At 40.7% G+C, this 17,694-nt stretch overlaps 1 protein-coding gene across 2 annotated transcripts in view; it reads left to right on the top strand.

Moving 5' to 3' along the window:
- tmeff2a (transmembrane protein with EGF-like and two follistatin-like domains 2a) overlaps window positions 1-17,694 on the top strand; it is a 199,467-nt gene that overhangs the window by 169,584 nt on the left and 12,189 nt on the right. The window contains exons 6-8 of one of the 2 annotated variants that reach the window (XM_061723923.1): window positions 8,271-8,419; window positions 10,547-10,603; window positions 10,805-10,919. In XM_061723923.1, coding sequence (XP_061579907.1) covers window positions 8,271-8,419; window positions 10,547-10,603; window positions 10,805-10,919 — 321 coding nt within the window. The remainder of the gene's footprint in view (window positions 1-8,270; window positions 8,420-10,546; window positions 10,604-10,804; window positions 10,920-17,694) is intronic. The other variant, XM_061723924.1, reaches the window with a different exon arrangement.

Below are 17,694 nucleotides of genomic sequence, written 5' to 3'. Positions count from 1 at the left end.
TACAACTTTATCTGCTTATTGAATACATTTCAATTATTACATTAGACATTTTTACAACATTGAAACAAGATATGTATTAGCGGGTGAAGTGTTTGGAAATCCAGGTGCTTATATGAGCTCAGTTCTTAATGTTACCCAACTGTTGGATCAAATGTAATGCTATCCAGGATGTTCCCAGAGTGATAAATGTGTTTGTTTTTAGCTTTCTCTGTTTTGTGAATATGTTTGTCTGACTTTTTTTATTTTTTTATTAAACACCTGTAGAAGTTTGTGGGAAGTCTGTGCCTGACACATTGTCTGCTTCGCCCCGACTATACATCAATGATTGCTGTACTATTAACATTTATTGCCTCAAAAGACCGCAGGGTTATTTTATCCTGTGTTTGTTGGTTTATTGGATTCTTTTCTGTTTATACCTTTTTCTTCCGCTAAGACATTCCAGTTTGTTTCTGTCGGTCACTGTTCGTCTGTCCTCTACTCTGCTTGTGTGTCTGTTTGCCTCACTAGCTCAGTTTTTCAAAGGATTACAGTGAAATTTGAGGCAAAGGATTATGAAAATCAATGCTATGTTCAGTTGCAATGAGGTTTGCTGCTGGGGATTTGTAGACAACATGAAACAGTTAGTGGATATGTTGGCCTTAGTTGCTCTTGCATGTGTGTCCATGTGTGCGGTGCATGTGTGTGTGTGAATGCATAAGTGTCGATATGTGTGTAAAACAGCCTTTTCAGTTGGGAGCCTGCAGACAGTCTGGAGGTGGGGAAGCTTTGATTGGAGGGAAATCGCAGGGAACTAATCAATACGACACATCCTGCTAGGAAAGTATCCTCAGACGCACACAGGAGGGACACACTCAGGTGCTGGTACACACATTCGTACACACACCCTTGTAACTGCCATTTAACACTTCCCCACCCCTCTGTGCGCAAGCAGAGAAACGGCTGAGAAAAGGATTATCAAGAGGCGATTTCTGACACAAGCATGTATGAGTGTTTGTGCACGCTTGTCTGGGTAAGACAAGGATGTGTTGAGGCTGCATGTGTTGAGGCTGCACTCAGCTGGTATAGTGCCTATTGTGTAGAAAGTGAGAGCCCTTATTAAAAATGCATGGAACCTAGGCATCGAGATGGAGATCTTGTATGCGGTGAGAGATCATTGATGGTCCCACGCACAGAGTACAATCCATCCTGTACCAGGTCACGGGGGTCTGCTGGAGCCCATCCCAGCTCATGACAGGCCAGAGGCCGGGGTCCACCCTGGACCACATATACAGACAAACAACAACCAAACACACTCCCACTCACACCTACGGGCAATTTAGAATCATCAATAAACCTAACATGCATGTTTTTGAACAGTGGGAGGAAGCCGGAGAGCCCGGTGAGAACCCACGCAAGCACAGGGAGAACATGCAAACTCCACACAGAAAGACTCCCATCGGAGTACAAATGTGATATCTTTTTCTTTTTCAATTGGTGGATAAGAGAAAATCTTCAGAAGTTCAGAAGTTTGGCTTCATCTGAGTTCCTCAGTGCTTCTTGCTATCTCCTTTCATGTTAAAAATGTTCTCATTTAGATGCTTTTTATGATAATGCGGCTATTTTCATTGTACGCCTAATCTTGTCTTAAGGGTGGCTTTTGCACATTTAAAATCAGTGTTGCATAATCTTTGGAAGTTAACCCATGATACAAAAATATTTTTCTCCACTAGCCCCAAGTGGTGTGTAGCTCTGCAGATTACTTCAGCAGATCAGCGTTTAGAGATTCCCTCGTGTGGAATCTCTTCATCAGCTATAATGCATTCATGCTTTGAGAGTGTTTCTGAAAACTATTAAAAGTTTTTGTTTTAATATGATTCCTGCCTATTGTTAATCTTGGTGTGTCTTTCCGAAAGAACTTCCCTCGCAGCATCAACAATACAATTGAGTTTTATTGATCGTAATGAAACTTGGGCTCAGTAGTATCATATATAAGCTGACATTTAACAAGTATGTGACGATGACAGTCATGTGTATTAAATATCACCTACAGTACCTCATACATTGCACATACACATACTCTTAGGAACTACACAAATTAAAGTATTAACTGTTTGTTTTTTTTGTTAAGCTGATAGAGAAAAGCGCAAGGGTCGATACCTTGCAAAAGCTTCCCCCCAAGTCCCATTCTTTAATATCCTTTTCCTCTTTGGTTGTCTTACAACCTAGAAATATTATGGCTTTCATATGACACGGCCATGTACATGTATATATACACACATATTATATATATATATATATATATATATATATATATATATATATATATATATATGTATGTATGTATGTATGTATGTATGTATGTATGTATGTATGTATGTATGTATGTATGTATGTATGTATGTATGTATGTATGTATGTATGTATGTATGTATGTATGTATGTATGTATGTATATATATATATATATATATATATATATATATATATATATATATATATATATATATATATATATATATATATATATATATATATATATATATATATATATAGTGTGTACACATACAGTAGGGCAAAAAAGTATTTAGTCAGTCACCAGTTGCCTAGCGACAGCCCCAAAAAACTGCTCTAGAGGAGATCTTCATGGAGGAATGGACCAAAATACCAGCAACAGTGTGTGAAAACCATGAAAAGATTTACAGAAAACGTTTGACCTCTGTCATTGCCAACAAAGGGTATATAACAAAGTATGGAGATGAACTTTTGCTATTGACCAAATTCTTATTTTCCACTATAGTTTGCAAATAAATTCTTTAAAAATCAGACAATGTGATTTTCTGGATATTTTTTTTTTTCATTTTGTCTCTCATAGTTGAAGTGTACCTACATACGATGAAAATGATAGATAGATAGATAGATAGATAGATAGATAGATAGATAGATAGATAGATAGATAGATAGATAGATAGATAGATAGATAGATAGATAGATAGATAGATAGATAGATAGATAGATAGATAGATAGATAGATAGATAGATAGATAGATAGATAGATAGATTAATGAAGCTATTTCAAAAGGCTAGCTAAAGGCCCCCCTGAAGGAACTGCAGAGATGGGAGTGTTGCCAGAGAAGCATTACAAGCCACCCACAAAGCTGAGATTTATTAAGCAACGCCTCAAAAAAGGAAGTATTTTATGCTATAATGCATCCTGCATGCTGGTTTAATAAGACATACTGGGAAACAAAAATGCCCCCATGCCCAGTGGACGGAATCAAGTAATTATAATAGTCATCATAATGCATGATTCATGAGTCTGTTTTACTTTTTATATTAAACTCTGCACCAACAAAAAGAAGATTTGCTAAAATATATTGCCTTTTATGTATTTGGGTGACTCCTCAAACATGTGGAAGAACAAGGTACTCAGTTCAATGTAGCAAAAATGTTTTATGCAACAAGAAAATGGCCGTATGTGGGGCAAAGCAACACCTCTCATCCTGAGATTACCATTCCCACCGTGAAGCATCGTGGTGGTGGCATCATGATGTGGATCGTTTTGAATTGCAGAGCCTGGGAAATGGGTCAGAATTTATTCAAACATGTTATTGCAATCCGAGTCATAGCGGCGGGTTTTAAGAGGTGGAGTCAGACATTCGATTTAACTCCAGCCTCATCAGTTGTGTCTGCCTCTTTTGAAGTCAGAGTTGGAGCTTTGCCCTTCTGAGGTTCAGTTAATGCTGCATGTCATGAAGTTGGCCGGACAAAAACATGCGACGGCTGGATAATTCTGCTCTGGCCGGGCTCTCTGATGTCAGTGGCTTTAGAAATCTGGTTTAATCACTGAATGAGGAATTTTTAACACCACGGATACCTCAAATAAAGAGACAAGTTTGTGTTATCAGGGATTGTTTTGTTTGTCTGTGACTTGGTAGTACCTTCAAACACCCACATAAATTTGATCAAAAACCAAAAATGTAATTTTTACCAAGTGTGGCTGGTGTTAAATACAGACAGCTTGCTGAAGAAAACATGTAGCAGTCTTCCAGAGAATTCAGCCTAGGATGACGGTTAATCTTTCAACATGACAGTGACCTAAAGCATACAGTTAAACAAGATATACCATAAACCATTAACTTCATTGTGGGGGGGGGGGGGGGGGGGGGGGGGCTTTCAATCATAGGTACTAGTACCTGAAGTGACTAAATCTAAGACTTTGAGGTAACTCAGTGATAATTCAGTGAGCAGTTCAAATTGTGTCCACATTAATGCGGTTTAGTTAAAAACTATTGTTTGTTTTTAAAAAACATTAGAAAACAAAACCAAGCCACTACTTCACATTATGTCATAACTATGTGTCACAAAAGGTATATGTGTATACTTCACCAGCATAAGCAGAGCTGCCTGGGAGATTTGCGAGGCCCTGTGCGAAATGGCCGGGGGGGGCCCTCGAAAAATTTCTGGGGTTTTTCGGGTCAGATCGGGTGTCTATATGCGCAATTTTAACTCTCCAATTAGCAAAATACTGGATACTTTCCCCTGCCTCATCATCATTTGGGCTTGCCTCGACGCGGGGCCCCGCGGCTGCTTGAGACCCGGTCGGATCGGTGATTTTTGTAACAAATTTATCAAACGAGCCTTTCAGAGAGGCATTAAACTCTTCCATTTTCTTTCTTTTTTTTCTTTTTTCATCCCCTGATGGAAATTTCCTGATTCTGTCTCGTTCTCTTGACATTGTGTGACAGTTTGTTCCAACTCCACCCGTCTGGATCAGAGCAGCTTGTGTCTGCGCTTGGTCTGATCAGTTGTGTTGAACAACAGACACGCGCATCATTGCACATATATTTATTGATATGCACAGACTAGTACACATTTAGGTCTATAATGGAACGTGACTGTTGATTTTTATAAGGGAAAAAACAAAAAAAAAATTTGAAAAAAAAAAACGGCCCATAGCGCGAGGCCCCTTGGGGCGCGAGGCCCTGTGCGGTCGCACGGTTCGCACACCCCTTGCGGCGGCCTGAACGTGACACCAGATCAGAATAGAATCATCCATCTTTACTATCTTAGTCTCCACCCAAATCAAGTTCTTGATGCATTTCCTGAACGCACCTCAGCGATATAGAGGGGGCAGCGTTAAGTGGAGTGGCTGACTCCACCCTTTAAAACCAGCTGCTATAAACTGAGCTGTGATGACGTGGCTGAAAAGGCTGCTTTTCTGGTGTATTTGTGTGGTATTTTGATAACAGCACATCCCAGCATTTTATTAAAACCTGAGAACACTGGGTCTACTTTTGAAAAAATTACATAATATGTTTCCTGTTAAGATTAAGTGGTTAACTGAGGAAACACTTCAATATAGTGAAATTATCTTGTCTGAAGTCCAGATCCATCCAGCTTCAATCAGTAGATCTGTGTTGAGGAATGAGCAAAAATCCCAGAGGCTGCGAATCTAAGTACAAACCCCAAGAGACTCCCAGCTGTTACTGCTGTAAAAGAGCGTAGAAAAAGGAGCACATACTCATGTTCCCTCAGGTTTGCTTTACTTCTTGCTTCTTACACAAACTTTCTTCCATCCTCAGAGACGGGATGCAAGAAAGTTAATCAACTTATACAAAATAGGAGAAAAAGAACAGTGAAATGGGTACTTTTGCTTTTTAGGCACATTTTGTGAAGCGCCAAGAAACTTTCTGACAGTATTTTTTTTACCTAGTAATGAAACATTTCTTTCACGCACACAATAGAAATAGAGACACACACTTTTGAAATACAATAGCAAAAACACAAGGCGAGACTGCTGAAAGGATTGCTTTTTTCACAGCCGAATCAATTATCGCTGAAAGACTTTGTCAGCTGTAGATTCCTCTCATTGTCGTGGCCCTAATTACAGCAGAGGCAAAAAAAGAGGCGTTCTTTGAAATTTAAGTGAGATGTCATTTCAAATGACAGCGTTATGGTCTCGTAGTGTAACCCTGTGCAGTGGCAGGTCACTCATCGCCGTGGAGGCTCACCTTCAGTGTCATGTGGGATTTGGAGGATTGCCAGCCTTTCCACCACTGCATCCTCTGTGATGCCTAACGAAGCCTCTCTTCACATCATTCTTGCTTTGCTGATCCATCATTACAGCAGTAGCTGAGCACTGTCACGCTTTGCTGCGCGCCATTTCAATCAACATCAATGTCAGCACTTGTGAATCATCACGGCTGATTGCGGAGGTGTCTGCCTCTGTGTGTGCGCGTGTGTGTGTGTGTGTGTGTGCGCGTGTGTGTGTGTGTGTGCGCGAGTGTGTGTGTGGGCTTGTATTTATGTGTTGGTGGGCATGTATGCAAATGCGGCTATAAGACAGCTCAATGCCCAGGCTTTACCGAGAGCTTGGCACAAGAGGAAAGAGAAAGCACCGGTGAGACTGGTGACAGATTTATAATTACAGAATCGTGCAAGCGGCGCTACTCAGCAGCAGTGTCTGGGAAGGCCATCTGGGTGTCATTTCTGCTGATCGGGCCTGCCACAGATTCAGGGGGTCATGCTACACATGTGCACCCAGAATAATCACATGCATGAGGCTTTCCTCTCTCACCTGCGTTTATGCAGATGGCGCATGCAGAGCAGCCCATGCAGAGTGCTGCACCTTGAAATTTAGATCAGAATTGTGGTTCAACTGCAAATTTCCCTCTTAATTTGAGAGTTAAAAATGGATGAGTAAACTCGTGATTCTCTGATAAATAAAGACATTGCAGTGCCCTGCAAGAACACAGCAATGGAATGGAATGATGTAAATGATTCATTAGGTAGAGGACACAAACACTGGCTAATTTAAATGTTTCCTGCCTCTAAGTGGTTATCTAAGTGCACAAACAGTTTTTACTCTGATGCAATGAAACAATCCCAAACTTCAAATACATCAAATATCACTTAGAGAAAGTGGATTAAAACCTGATGAAATTTACCTTTTAAAAGAGAATACGGGCCAGACCGGACATGACAGTTCAGATGCAGATCATCAAAATGATTTGTTCTCAGGTTCCGGGGAAGACTGACCCCAGTAACACTCTGATTTGGGAGTTTTAGTAGAAGATTACAATTAATATGTATGCCTTTTTTTTAAATATTAACACATGAAATGTATTATCTGACACACAGTATCATAATACATAATGCTAATGTAATAGCAGCTAAGCAACCATTTTTAAATAAAATAAATGCATTTATACCAAATATAACAAACTGAACTACGTAACATAACACATACCACTTCTTCTTTTGGACTTTGACTGCAAAGTGCTGCAAAAGAATGTTAGAGGATGCTTTTTCGTCTAATGTTCAATCTCAAATCACCACCAGTAGAGAGTATGTCAGGTACAATGTTACTGCTTTTGAAGAGCGGCTGTTTACATCGGAACTCCAGCGACAGTCGTTAAGTATGCTAGAAGCTAGTTAGCAGCTCCCGTCGTTAGTTCCTTTACAATGATCTTACAGGTCATGCTTTTAGCGGCTGCTGTGGCGTTGCAGTAGACCAGATGTGGCAGAACGCCTTTGTCATGTCATTGTTTAATTTAAAGCATTGAGCTCCTTCTGCAGCTGTCTTCCTTTTAATAGCCAGTTGTCCGAACGTGACTGAGAGCAAAGTGTGTTTGCAGCCAGGTGAAAACTGCGTAATATGATATTATTTCTATTTTTTTTAAAGGTGCAATAACGAATGGTTCAGCATCATGACAGATGTATTTGGCAGTTAAGTCAAACACGGCCGGGTGGTGTAAAATGTGAAATAGATTTATTGTTACCTTCAAGGGCTTTCTTATTCAATTTTTTTTCTGTGAAATAGAAAATAATCACTTTTATATTATATCGAGGCTCGTTTCAGTCTTATCAAAAAGAAGAAAAGACATTTCACGTTGAAGGACAACATTTTTCTCTTTTTTTGTTTCCTCTGCAATGTAACACTCCTCAACTTTGTTATCGGCAGTTCTTTCAGTATTAATTGCTTTCTGCCACTGTGGGAGTACATCATTTGTGTGTCAGGCCTTTCTTATTTTGCAAAGTTAAAGCCATTTGCTATTATGTCAAACTGAATGAACCCGAGCACAGTCCGAGCGAGATTACTACTCCCAACATGTTGACTGCAATAGAGCTTTACTGTTCTCCTTTCTTATGGCACTTTTAACTCCAGCACCCTGCAGTCAAACACCAGAATGCCGATGTTCCCGTTCGGATTAATAATTCACATTTCACATAGGTGCTGCTGATATATTTATTGCGATGGACAGTAACCCTCCATCTGTTCTTGTTTTTCAGGTGTGTTTGCAACATCGACTGCTTGCACATCAGCTTTAACCCGGTGTGTGCCTCAGACGGTCGCTCCTACGACAACCCCTGCCAGGTGAAGGAGGCGTCCTGTCAGAAGCAGGAGCGCATCGAAGTCAAGTATCTGGGCCACTGCCAAGGTCTGACTCCGACACTCACACTTGCACCGACACTAAACGGTACCACAACACCATCGCAAACACTGCAGAAGCTGTGAATCTGTCTGAGCACATGCTGGCTTCACAGCGAAGCGAAGACGTGAAGGCAGCTCAACGCGACAGTGTTTGTCCCTCCAGCTGCAGCTCCAGCCAGAAAGGTTGACTCCATCAGGACGAGTTTGCACAGATAATCCTCTTAAAACCCCCAAACTGCCTTCATAGCTACACATTGATGCTCAATTAACATAATCTCCTTCTTCTAGTCTTTTATTAGCTTTTATTCTGATTTCCGTTTTGGCAGTGACACAAATTTAGATACTTTGTGGTTGTAATTCACATTAGGCCTGTTTCCATTTCCTTTGAAATTGAGCAAATTGGAATTTCAAAACATTTTCTCCCAAAAATGTCCTCATTTCCAAATAAGGTGTTTTTTCTACCGATTTGAAAAGGAGATAAGACTACAATGGAAAGCTTTTTCACATGTAGAGAACGCACTTTGCAAAAACAAAAAAGATCCCTTTTTTAAAGCGCTGGCTCTTTGAGGCTCAATGCAACAGGTGAAGCAAGAAGAGTTACTGCCTTACGCTACTTGTGGCAAACCTGAGCATCACCGCGGTCAAGGTGTAGAGTCAGAGAACAGGGCTAATTGGGTTGACGTACGGTGCCGGTTGCTAGGTGACCAAAGAGCGTTCCAGCAAGTGATAAGCAGATATTAGCTGGTTCCTTTAGCTTAGGACTTGGATGCATGTTGTATCTTTGAACCTGTCTGAGAGGCTCTGGCTGTGTTGATGAGAAGGTCACAAGCTGCAGCAAAGACGCTGAGGGTGTTGGTCCGTGATATTGCGAAACAGAGACAGAAGCTAGGAGAGTTATGGCTAGTCCAGGAGCTGCAGCTGCACACCGGCTGACTTCTCACATGACTTTAGGCTGAATCTGGAGCGGTTTGACAACCTGCTGGGGAGAGAAACACTGAGGTTCACAGAGCTGAGGGTGGTTTGGAGAGATCAGCTGGTTCACCAATGATCACGCCAATTTTACTGTGAAAGCAGGAAGAAAAAACTAAATTTTTCCTCAAAAACAAAGTAAAATGTTTCTACTAAATTTTAAAAAGACCTGTTGAATCCAAATTCTTGGATATTTCTTTCTATTTCCCCATGAAAGCTTTCTTTTTTTTGTTAAAAGATAAAAGTGGGACACTGGCAAAATCAGTTTACTCTCCATTGCCTTTGAGGTTTCTCAGGTTATTTCTCAAAGCGGTGAACCCAACTCGAACATTTTTTTGAGCTTGAGTGCAGGGATGAGAACAAGTCATTACCCTCAACGCACAGCAGCCCCAAGCCGTTCTTGTGCCGCGCAACATGTAGGGAAGAGCGGGGTCTGGAGCGGAGCGCAGCATCCACCACATCCTCTCTGAAATACCCTTTGGACAAGAGCAACTCCAAGTATCAGGGAGTTGACTGATTTAGGTCAGATATCTTCATGTCTTTGTACCTATTTCTTATTATTAGGAGTCATCACAAAAGGAGAAAACACAACTTGGTAGCAAAACAAGGATGTAAATTGAAATCCACTCATTTTGCTGTTGAGTGACGTCAGTGTCATATTTGACATTGCTTTGCCATCTATGATATTCAAGCACATTTCCTGGTACCGTAGTTCTAGAAAAATACTTTCATACTCTCAGATTGAGAGCACAAATTCACTGGCCTCTGGAAAAAACTCTACTGCAATAATATGAAAATGATTTGAAATGGATTTTTTTTTTCAACCTATTCTGAAAAGAGAGACTCAATTGTGTCAGTGAGGTGAGCAGAAATGCATTATTCCCTCTGATCTTTCCAGGTGATTCTGCCCCATTTTACCTTTTGTTCAGAATAATACATTAGGAAAGACCACTCCTGACTGTTGAAGAGAATGGTTTGCATTTATACATATGAGGCAGGCAGGTGCACGCAGCATGAGGCCTTTGTGAGGATGACAGTTCACCTCCAGCCCTCTCCTCTGTAATGACGTCAGTTTGAACGCGGAGCATATAATGGATAGAGCTGGAGCTTCGGGAGAGGTTGCAGTGACCTGAGATCAGCTTTAATGTGTCTTTGGCCTTTCCAGGCGACATCACAAATGGGAACAAAGGCGATGGAAACTTTCCACGGACCGACCACACGGGTGAGTGCTTTCACCCGTGTGGTCTCTCTCTGACTTTTTTTCCTCTTTGCTATTCACTTTTTATCCTCCATCTCCTTTCCTTTTTAGTAATTGTCTTGTCTATTATCTAAATAGTTGCCTGCCTTGTATTGCTCTGCTGCAGGGACAGAGGGGTGGCCACAAGCAAATGTGCAATCTGCTTTTGTCTGTGTGTCTTCTCAGTGGGGGAAAAAGAGCTGGCCCGCGGCCTGTACAGACCCTGTCCAGATAACTACAAAAACCTCTGCATCCATGGAGAATGTCAGTTCCCCAGCACACAGGCCCAGCCCTCCTGCAGGTACACATGAAAACACACACGCGCACACACTCATGCACCAGCCGGGCTACGTCTGAATTTAATTGGAGTCATCGCATACTGCATAGATGCCTTTCATCTTTCATCACCACTTTTATGCAAAGAAACTGCAACCTCAATTCCTAAAAAGTCGGGACACTGTGTAAAATGGAAATTAAAAGCAGAAGGTAATGCTTTTCACATTTCATATTCCAATATTTAATTTACAGTTTGGTAAAGAAAAACTTAGGAGATGTTACATTTGACTACTTGATAAAATGATAGGGAAAGAGGGTAATTTTTTCCAAAAAGTCCGGAAAATGCTAGGGTGTACTAAAAAGAAGCACCTAGAGGGACCTTTTCCAGCTAATTAGGTTAATTGGCAACAGTTAAGTAACATGAATGGGTAAAGAAAGAACATTTTACAGTGGCAGGTTCTCAGAAGTAAAGATGGGCAGAGTCTGGCCGGTGAGAAATGGCGTCTGCAAATCAGGAGACAATTTCAGAATACTGTTCATCAGTATAAAAATGTAACCACTTTGAATATGTCATCATCTACAGTAGGGCTGGGCGATATGGACCAAAAGTCATATTTCGATATTTTCTAGCTAAATGGCGATACTCGATATATATAACTCGATATTTTTTCTGTGCCTTAATTGGGGTTTCCCCCAAAGCATTATAGCATAGCATCTCTGTTAGCTTCATTTTTTTCTGAGGCAAACCCTTAAAAAAACAGTCAGTTTTAATACAAAGCCTCGTGCCAAATGTCACACAGGTACCTTTATTAACAGAGGTCTGCACAATATCAAAATGTATAAAACAAATGAAATAAAAATAAACTGCATGCATATATAGAATAAAAATGCTTCTTGAATAAAATAAAACAAATATCCCTTTCCTGCATAACAATTAAATTAAAATACACTGTGCAATTAATACAATGTAGACAGTAACAGGCAGACTTTTCCACTGAGGTTGACAGTTGTGCAAATAACAAACATTTGTGCAAATCTCAAATAAAACATTCAAGTCAATTTGTCACAAAATAAGCTATATCAAAATAATTAAAAAAAAAATGTAAAAAAAATAAATAAATAAATAAAATACAAAATTTTAAATCGATATAAACGATATTGTCTCGTACCATATCATGTTTGAAAATATATCGATATATATTAAAATCTCGATATATCGCCCAGCCCTAATCTACAGTATTGTAACATCAAAAGATTCTGGGAATTTGGAGAAACCTTAGGGCACTGGGGACAAGGTAAAAAATAATGGGTGATTCCGTAGTGGAAATGGCTGGATGGGCTCAGGAATATGTCAGGAAGTCACTGTTCTAGAGAACGGTCCATCGTACCATCCACAGATGCAGGTTAGAGTTTTAGCATGCAAAGAGGTCCCGTGTGATCATGACCCAGATATGTCATCGTCTTCTCCGGGCCAAAATGGACTGAGGCAAAGTAGAAAACTGTCCTGTGGTCAGACGAATCAAAATTAGAAATTCCTTTCGGAAAACATGGATGTCATGTCCTGGGGGCGAAAGAGAAGAGGGACCATCTGGCTGTTATCAGAGCTCAGTTGAAAAGCATCTAGGATGGTGTGGAGGTACAGCTCAAACATCTGGAAAGGAAACACAACAAAGCAAAGCAACATATGCTCCCATCCGGGCAACATGTTTTTCAGAATGAGACGTTGCATCTTTCAGCAAGACAACACTGAAAACAGGGTTTCATAGCAGACGAGCTTGGCGCTGAATCGGCCTGCAGTCCAGGCCTTTTACCAACTTAAAACATTTGGCACACCATTAAAGTAAACTATGAAAAAGGGCACCCAGGACTGCTGTACTGTGTCAGATGACTTGCTTAACTCCAGCAAATGGTCTCCTCAGCTCCCAGATGTATATGGACCTGGAAAAGAAGAGCGGCTGCTACTTAAACGTTATCCTGCCCCAACTTTCAGAGACAAGTTGCTGCCATCAACTTTCATGTTCTTCTTTATACGGTTCATGTTCTATGGTTAATTTACTCTTTATTGTACATAGAACAGATGTTTATGCAATTTACATGTCCTAGCATTGTGTTTTTATCTAATATTATACTTTTTTGGAACTGAGGTTGTGGTTTACCCAAATGCTGCGTCATAACCACTGATTGTTTATTCATAGTGAAATTAATAGATTTTTAATGGCTAGCAATCAGTAAAGCTATTGTTATATTGCTATTACGGGCAGCACATGTGGTCTTGTGTAGCAATCAAACAACTCATCTAGTTATACACAAAACCCCAGTGTCATCACAAACTTGTTGATTCTTCTGTATCATCTGGAAACAATAAAAACAGAGAGTACAATATGAGACAGTTAATCAGATGTAAAATGATAAGAATCTTGGCCTATTTATTTTGCCATCAGTATAGTTTTTCTTGAATGAATATGAGCAGCTGTGCTGAGAGGGAATCCTCCCCGACCCCCACACAGCCCTAAGTGGTGATGGAATAGGACGAGCTGTTGACCCGACAAACACGAGTCAGATTAATCCCATGTTGGGTTTTTTGCACCGCTTCATGGAGATATTGGTACTCCCTGCTTTACACGCCTTGGTCTCGGTCTTTATTTACCAGTAGTCGAGCTGGGCTGTCTGGGTGTGAGCGAATAAAAGTGTCCTTTGTGGTTCGCATTCGTGCAGCGGGATGATTGAAAAGTACTGAAGTGGAGTGATGGAGATGATCAGCAACAACATTAAAACACACAAAGAGATTAAAACACTCATTCAAGTGCAGTTTTCTCACATTATATATATATATATATATATATATATATATATATATATATATATATATATATATATATATATATATATATATATATATATATATATACCCAACCAATCAATTATTTATAGATTCAAATAAGCTTAAATTCAATGAACTGGTGGACTTCAAAACTGCACAGCTCATGTTCAAAATCAACAATAACATGCTGCCAGACTGTATCCAAAATATGTTCAATTTAAGACAAAGCCATTACAACCTCAGAGGGGAAAGTATATACAGAAAATCAACAATCAGAACTAACACCAAACTAAGATGCACTACAGTGGCAGCGGTGGATGTATGGAATAAATTAGATATAGATTTGAAATTATGTAGAACTTTAACTTTATTTAAAAAAACATTGAAAAGAAGGATGATTTCCTTATATTAAATTAATGAGTGGCTTGATGTTGATTTGGGTATTTATTTATTTATTTAATTGGTGATTTGCTTTGATTTTTTAAGGATGAAGGTAACATGTAGACTGCACCTTTATTTTAAAAATCTTTTATTTTTTGAGGAATGTTTGTTATCCCTACAGAGGCAATTTGTTTTACGGGCAGTCTTTCTCTTACTTTTTGCTTTTATTTTATTAATTTAATTAATCTTTTTGAGGGTAGGCAAATAATAAGCTTTGCTTCAGCCTACCCCTTTTTCGGTCTAGATGTTATTTGTTTATTTGTATACTGGAAACTTTTTTGTTATGTTTTCTTTGAACAATTGAAAGTTTTCTTGTTGTCAGTTTTATTCTTGGTTTTTTATTTATTCTTTTGTGTGTCATGACCGAAAATAAACTAAACTAAACTAAAAAAAAAATATATATATATATATATATATATATATATATATATATATATATATATATATATATATATATATCCAGTTGCAAAAAAGCCAGATCTTTAAAGACCCCACCACACAGCTCAAGAAAGTCCTCAAGAAAGCGTTGCTGCCAAGATCCTGGTGCCAGACATCTAAGGACATCCTGCATCCATGCCCCAGTGGCTCAGAGCAGTTTGGCGGCACAGCAGCAATTCACACAATACCAAGCAGATGGTTTTAATGTTGCTGCTGATCGATCAGTATGATGATTCATGAATGCAGCCTCTGCCAGTGTAACCTTACTCTGAAACAGCTGTGCCATCCATAAAGAGAATAAAATAAACAGCTCAAAACAGAGAAAGACACTTATTTAGGATATCCAGTTTTTGCCTGGATGGTGCAATACCAAACATCCAGATGGTGTGGATACGATGTCTTTTACTGGATTTGTTAAAAGTTGGTAGAAACTATTATTAAAGAGCATTGAAGATGTTTATGAGTGCAATTTACTGAGCAAAAATGTGATTCCATTTTGGGTGTATTTCTTGCCATAAATGGCAACGTCACTGTTTCCTTGTAAATCCATTCCAGGAAAACATCAGAATCAGTTTATTGGCCAAGTTTAAACATGCCAGACCGGGCATTTGACTCCAGTTATTTCGCTAACTGTACCCAGATTTAAATAATAGCAAACAGTAAATAGACAAATCACTCTTATTAACATATATACAATTAAAAAAAGTGATTGGTGCAGCAGTGTGATGTAGACATGGTTATTGAAAGGTGCATTGTTACAGAATATGATTGTGGTTATTATTATTATTTAGTTATTATTTAGTTTGGTTAGTCCCAAATAATATCCTCTCTGCAGACCTGATTGTCCATTGCAGTCTGTGTCTGTCTAGTTTGGTGGAAGTGCAGAGAACAGACTGGATGATGGCAGAGTAGAAGGTGGTCATCAGCTGCTGTGGCAGGTTAAACTTCCTGAGCTGACACAGGAAGTACAACCTCTGCTGAGCTTCTTCCAGACAGAGTTGATGTGGGTGATTCCCAGGAACCTGAAGGAGTCTGTGGTGGAGACAGTGCTGTTGAGGATGGTGAGGGGGGGTGAGGACGCACCCCTGGCGGGCGCCAGTGCTGATGGCCCGGGTGCTGGATGTGATGCTCCCCAGCCTCACCTGCTGCCTCCTGTCACTCAGGAAGCTGGTGATCCACTGACAGGTGGGGGCAGGCACGGTGAGCTGGGTGAGCTTCTGGTGGAGGATTTCAGGAACGATGGTGTTGAACGCTGAGCTGAAGTCCACGAACAGGATCCTCGCGTAAGTCCCTGGGGTGTCAAGGTGACGCAGGATGTAGTGCAGTCCTATGTTGACTGCGTCATCCACCGTGGTGTCCTTCAGGTGGCTCAGCACCAGCCGTTCAGAGGATTTCATAACCACAGATGTCAGGGCGACAGGCCTGTAGTCATTTATGGCGCTTTTCCACTAGTACAGGGATCAGCAACCCGCGGCTCCAGAGCCGCATGCGGCTCTTTAGCGCCGCCCTAGTGGCTCCTGGAGCTTTTTCAAAAATGTTTGACCTTTTTTTTCTTTTGTTTCTTCTTTTTTTCTTCCTTTTTTCTCTTTATTTTTTCGTTTTTTCTTTTTTTTTAATCTCGACATTTTGACTTTTTTCTTGAAATTTCGACTTTTTTCTCAACATTTCGACTTTTTTCTCAAAATTTTTGCTTTTTTTCGCAACATTTCGAATTGTTTCTCGACATTTCCACTTTTTTCTCAACATTTCGCATTTTTTCTCGACATTTCCACTTTTTTTTTCCAACATTTCCACTTTTTCCTCGAGATTGTACTTCAACATTAATCTCGACATTTCAACTTTTTTCCCGACATTTCGACTTTTTTCTCGAAATTTTGACTTTTTTCTCCACGTTTCACCTTTCGCCATTTGCCTTCATTCTAAGGCTGATTCAAGACTTTTTATTTTTTGCGGCTCCAGACATATTTGTTTTTTGTGTTTTTGGTCCAATATGGCTCTTTCAACATTTTGGGTTGCCGACCCCTGCACTAGTACCTACTCAGCCCGAGTGGTGTAGAGTGATGACGTCAGATATAGTGCCGGCTCAGCAGCACGCTTATGGCCCTTTTCCACTAGTACCTACTCAGCTCGCTTCTACCCGCCACGCCCCCGTCTTGCGCTTTTCCACTACGGGCCGAGGCGGGTGGAGCCGTGCCAAGCAGATACTTTTTCTGTATCTTTTCTGCCGAGGTTCTAAGCGGGCTGAGCCGGCACTATTTCTGACGTCATCACATTACAGGCAGCTGATTGGTCGGGGGCGGGGCCGTCAGACGTTTGAATCAGGAAGCGGGGGGTCAGCGCGAGAACGACTGGCGGCTCGCGGCGATTTTATTATACAGCGCAAACGTCTGTTTGGTGATCCAACTCTGAGGTGTAGATGTTCATAAACCTGGTGGCTGACGAAATAATTAAAAATGGATGTAGACGGGCGATAAGGAACGATCAGATCCACAGGCGCTCTGTTTTACTCTCAGCTGCTCACGGCTCCAGCTGATTTCTCATCTGCGCCGACACAAACAAAGGGGTTGTGCAATCGAGTACGTCACAGCAGCTTCACCCCAACCCGCCACTTCTCACCTGGCTGTGGAAAAACAAACGAGGCCAAAGCGGGTGGAGCCGGGACGATGCGTGACGAGCCGTCCCGAGGCGAGTCGGACTGAGTAGGTACTAGTGGAAAAGCGCCATTAGAACCTCTGCAAAGTAGATACAGAAAAGGTATCTGCTTGGCACGGCTCCACCCGCCTCTGCCCGTAGTGGAAAAGCACAAGACGGGGGCGGGTAGAAGCGCGCTGAGTAGGTACTAGTGGAAAAGGGTCATTAGTCCTGTGATGGTGGGTTTCTTGAGGACTGGGATGAAGGTGGAGCGTTTGAGGCATGAGGGCACCCCACACAGCTCCAGGGACCGGTTGAAGATCCGTGTGAAAGTGGGTGCCAGCTGCACAGAGTCACATTTATCATGTGCTCTAAAAACACCAGCCTGAGTTTGTAGAGGTGTGCGTTGTCATTTAGCCTGGTGACTTTCGCTTATGATGTAAGAAAGGTAAACACGGTGAAATAATGA

This window comes from Cololabis saira, chromosome 6 (genome assembly GCF_033807715.1).
Source record: "Cololabis saira isolate AMF1-May2022 chromosome 6, fColSai1.1, whole genome shotgun sequence".
In the NCBI taxonomy this organism is placed as follows: domain Eukaryota; kingdom Metazoa; phylum Chordata; class Actinopteri; order Beloniformes; family Belonidae; genus Cololabis; species Cololabis saira.
The sequence above is the reverse complement of the archived record's forward strand: the minus strand, read 5'-3'. Positions and strand labels throughout refer to the sequence as shown.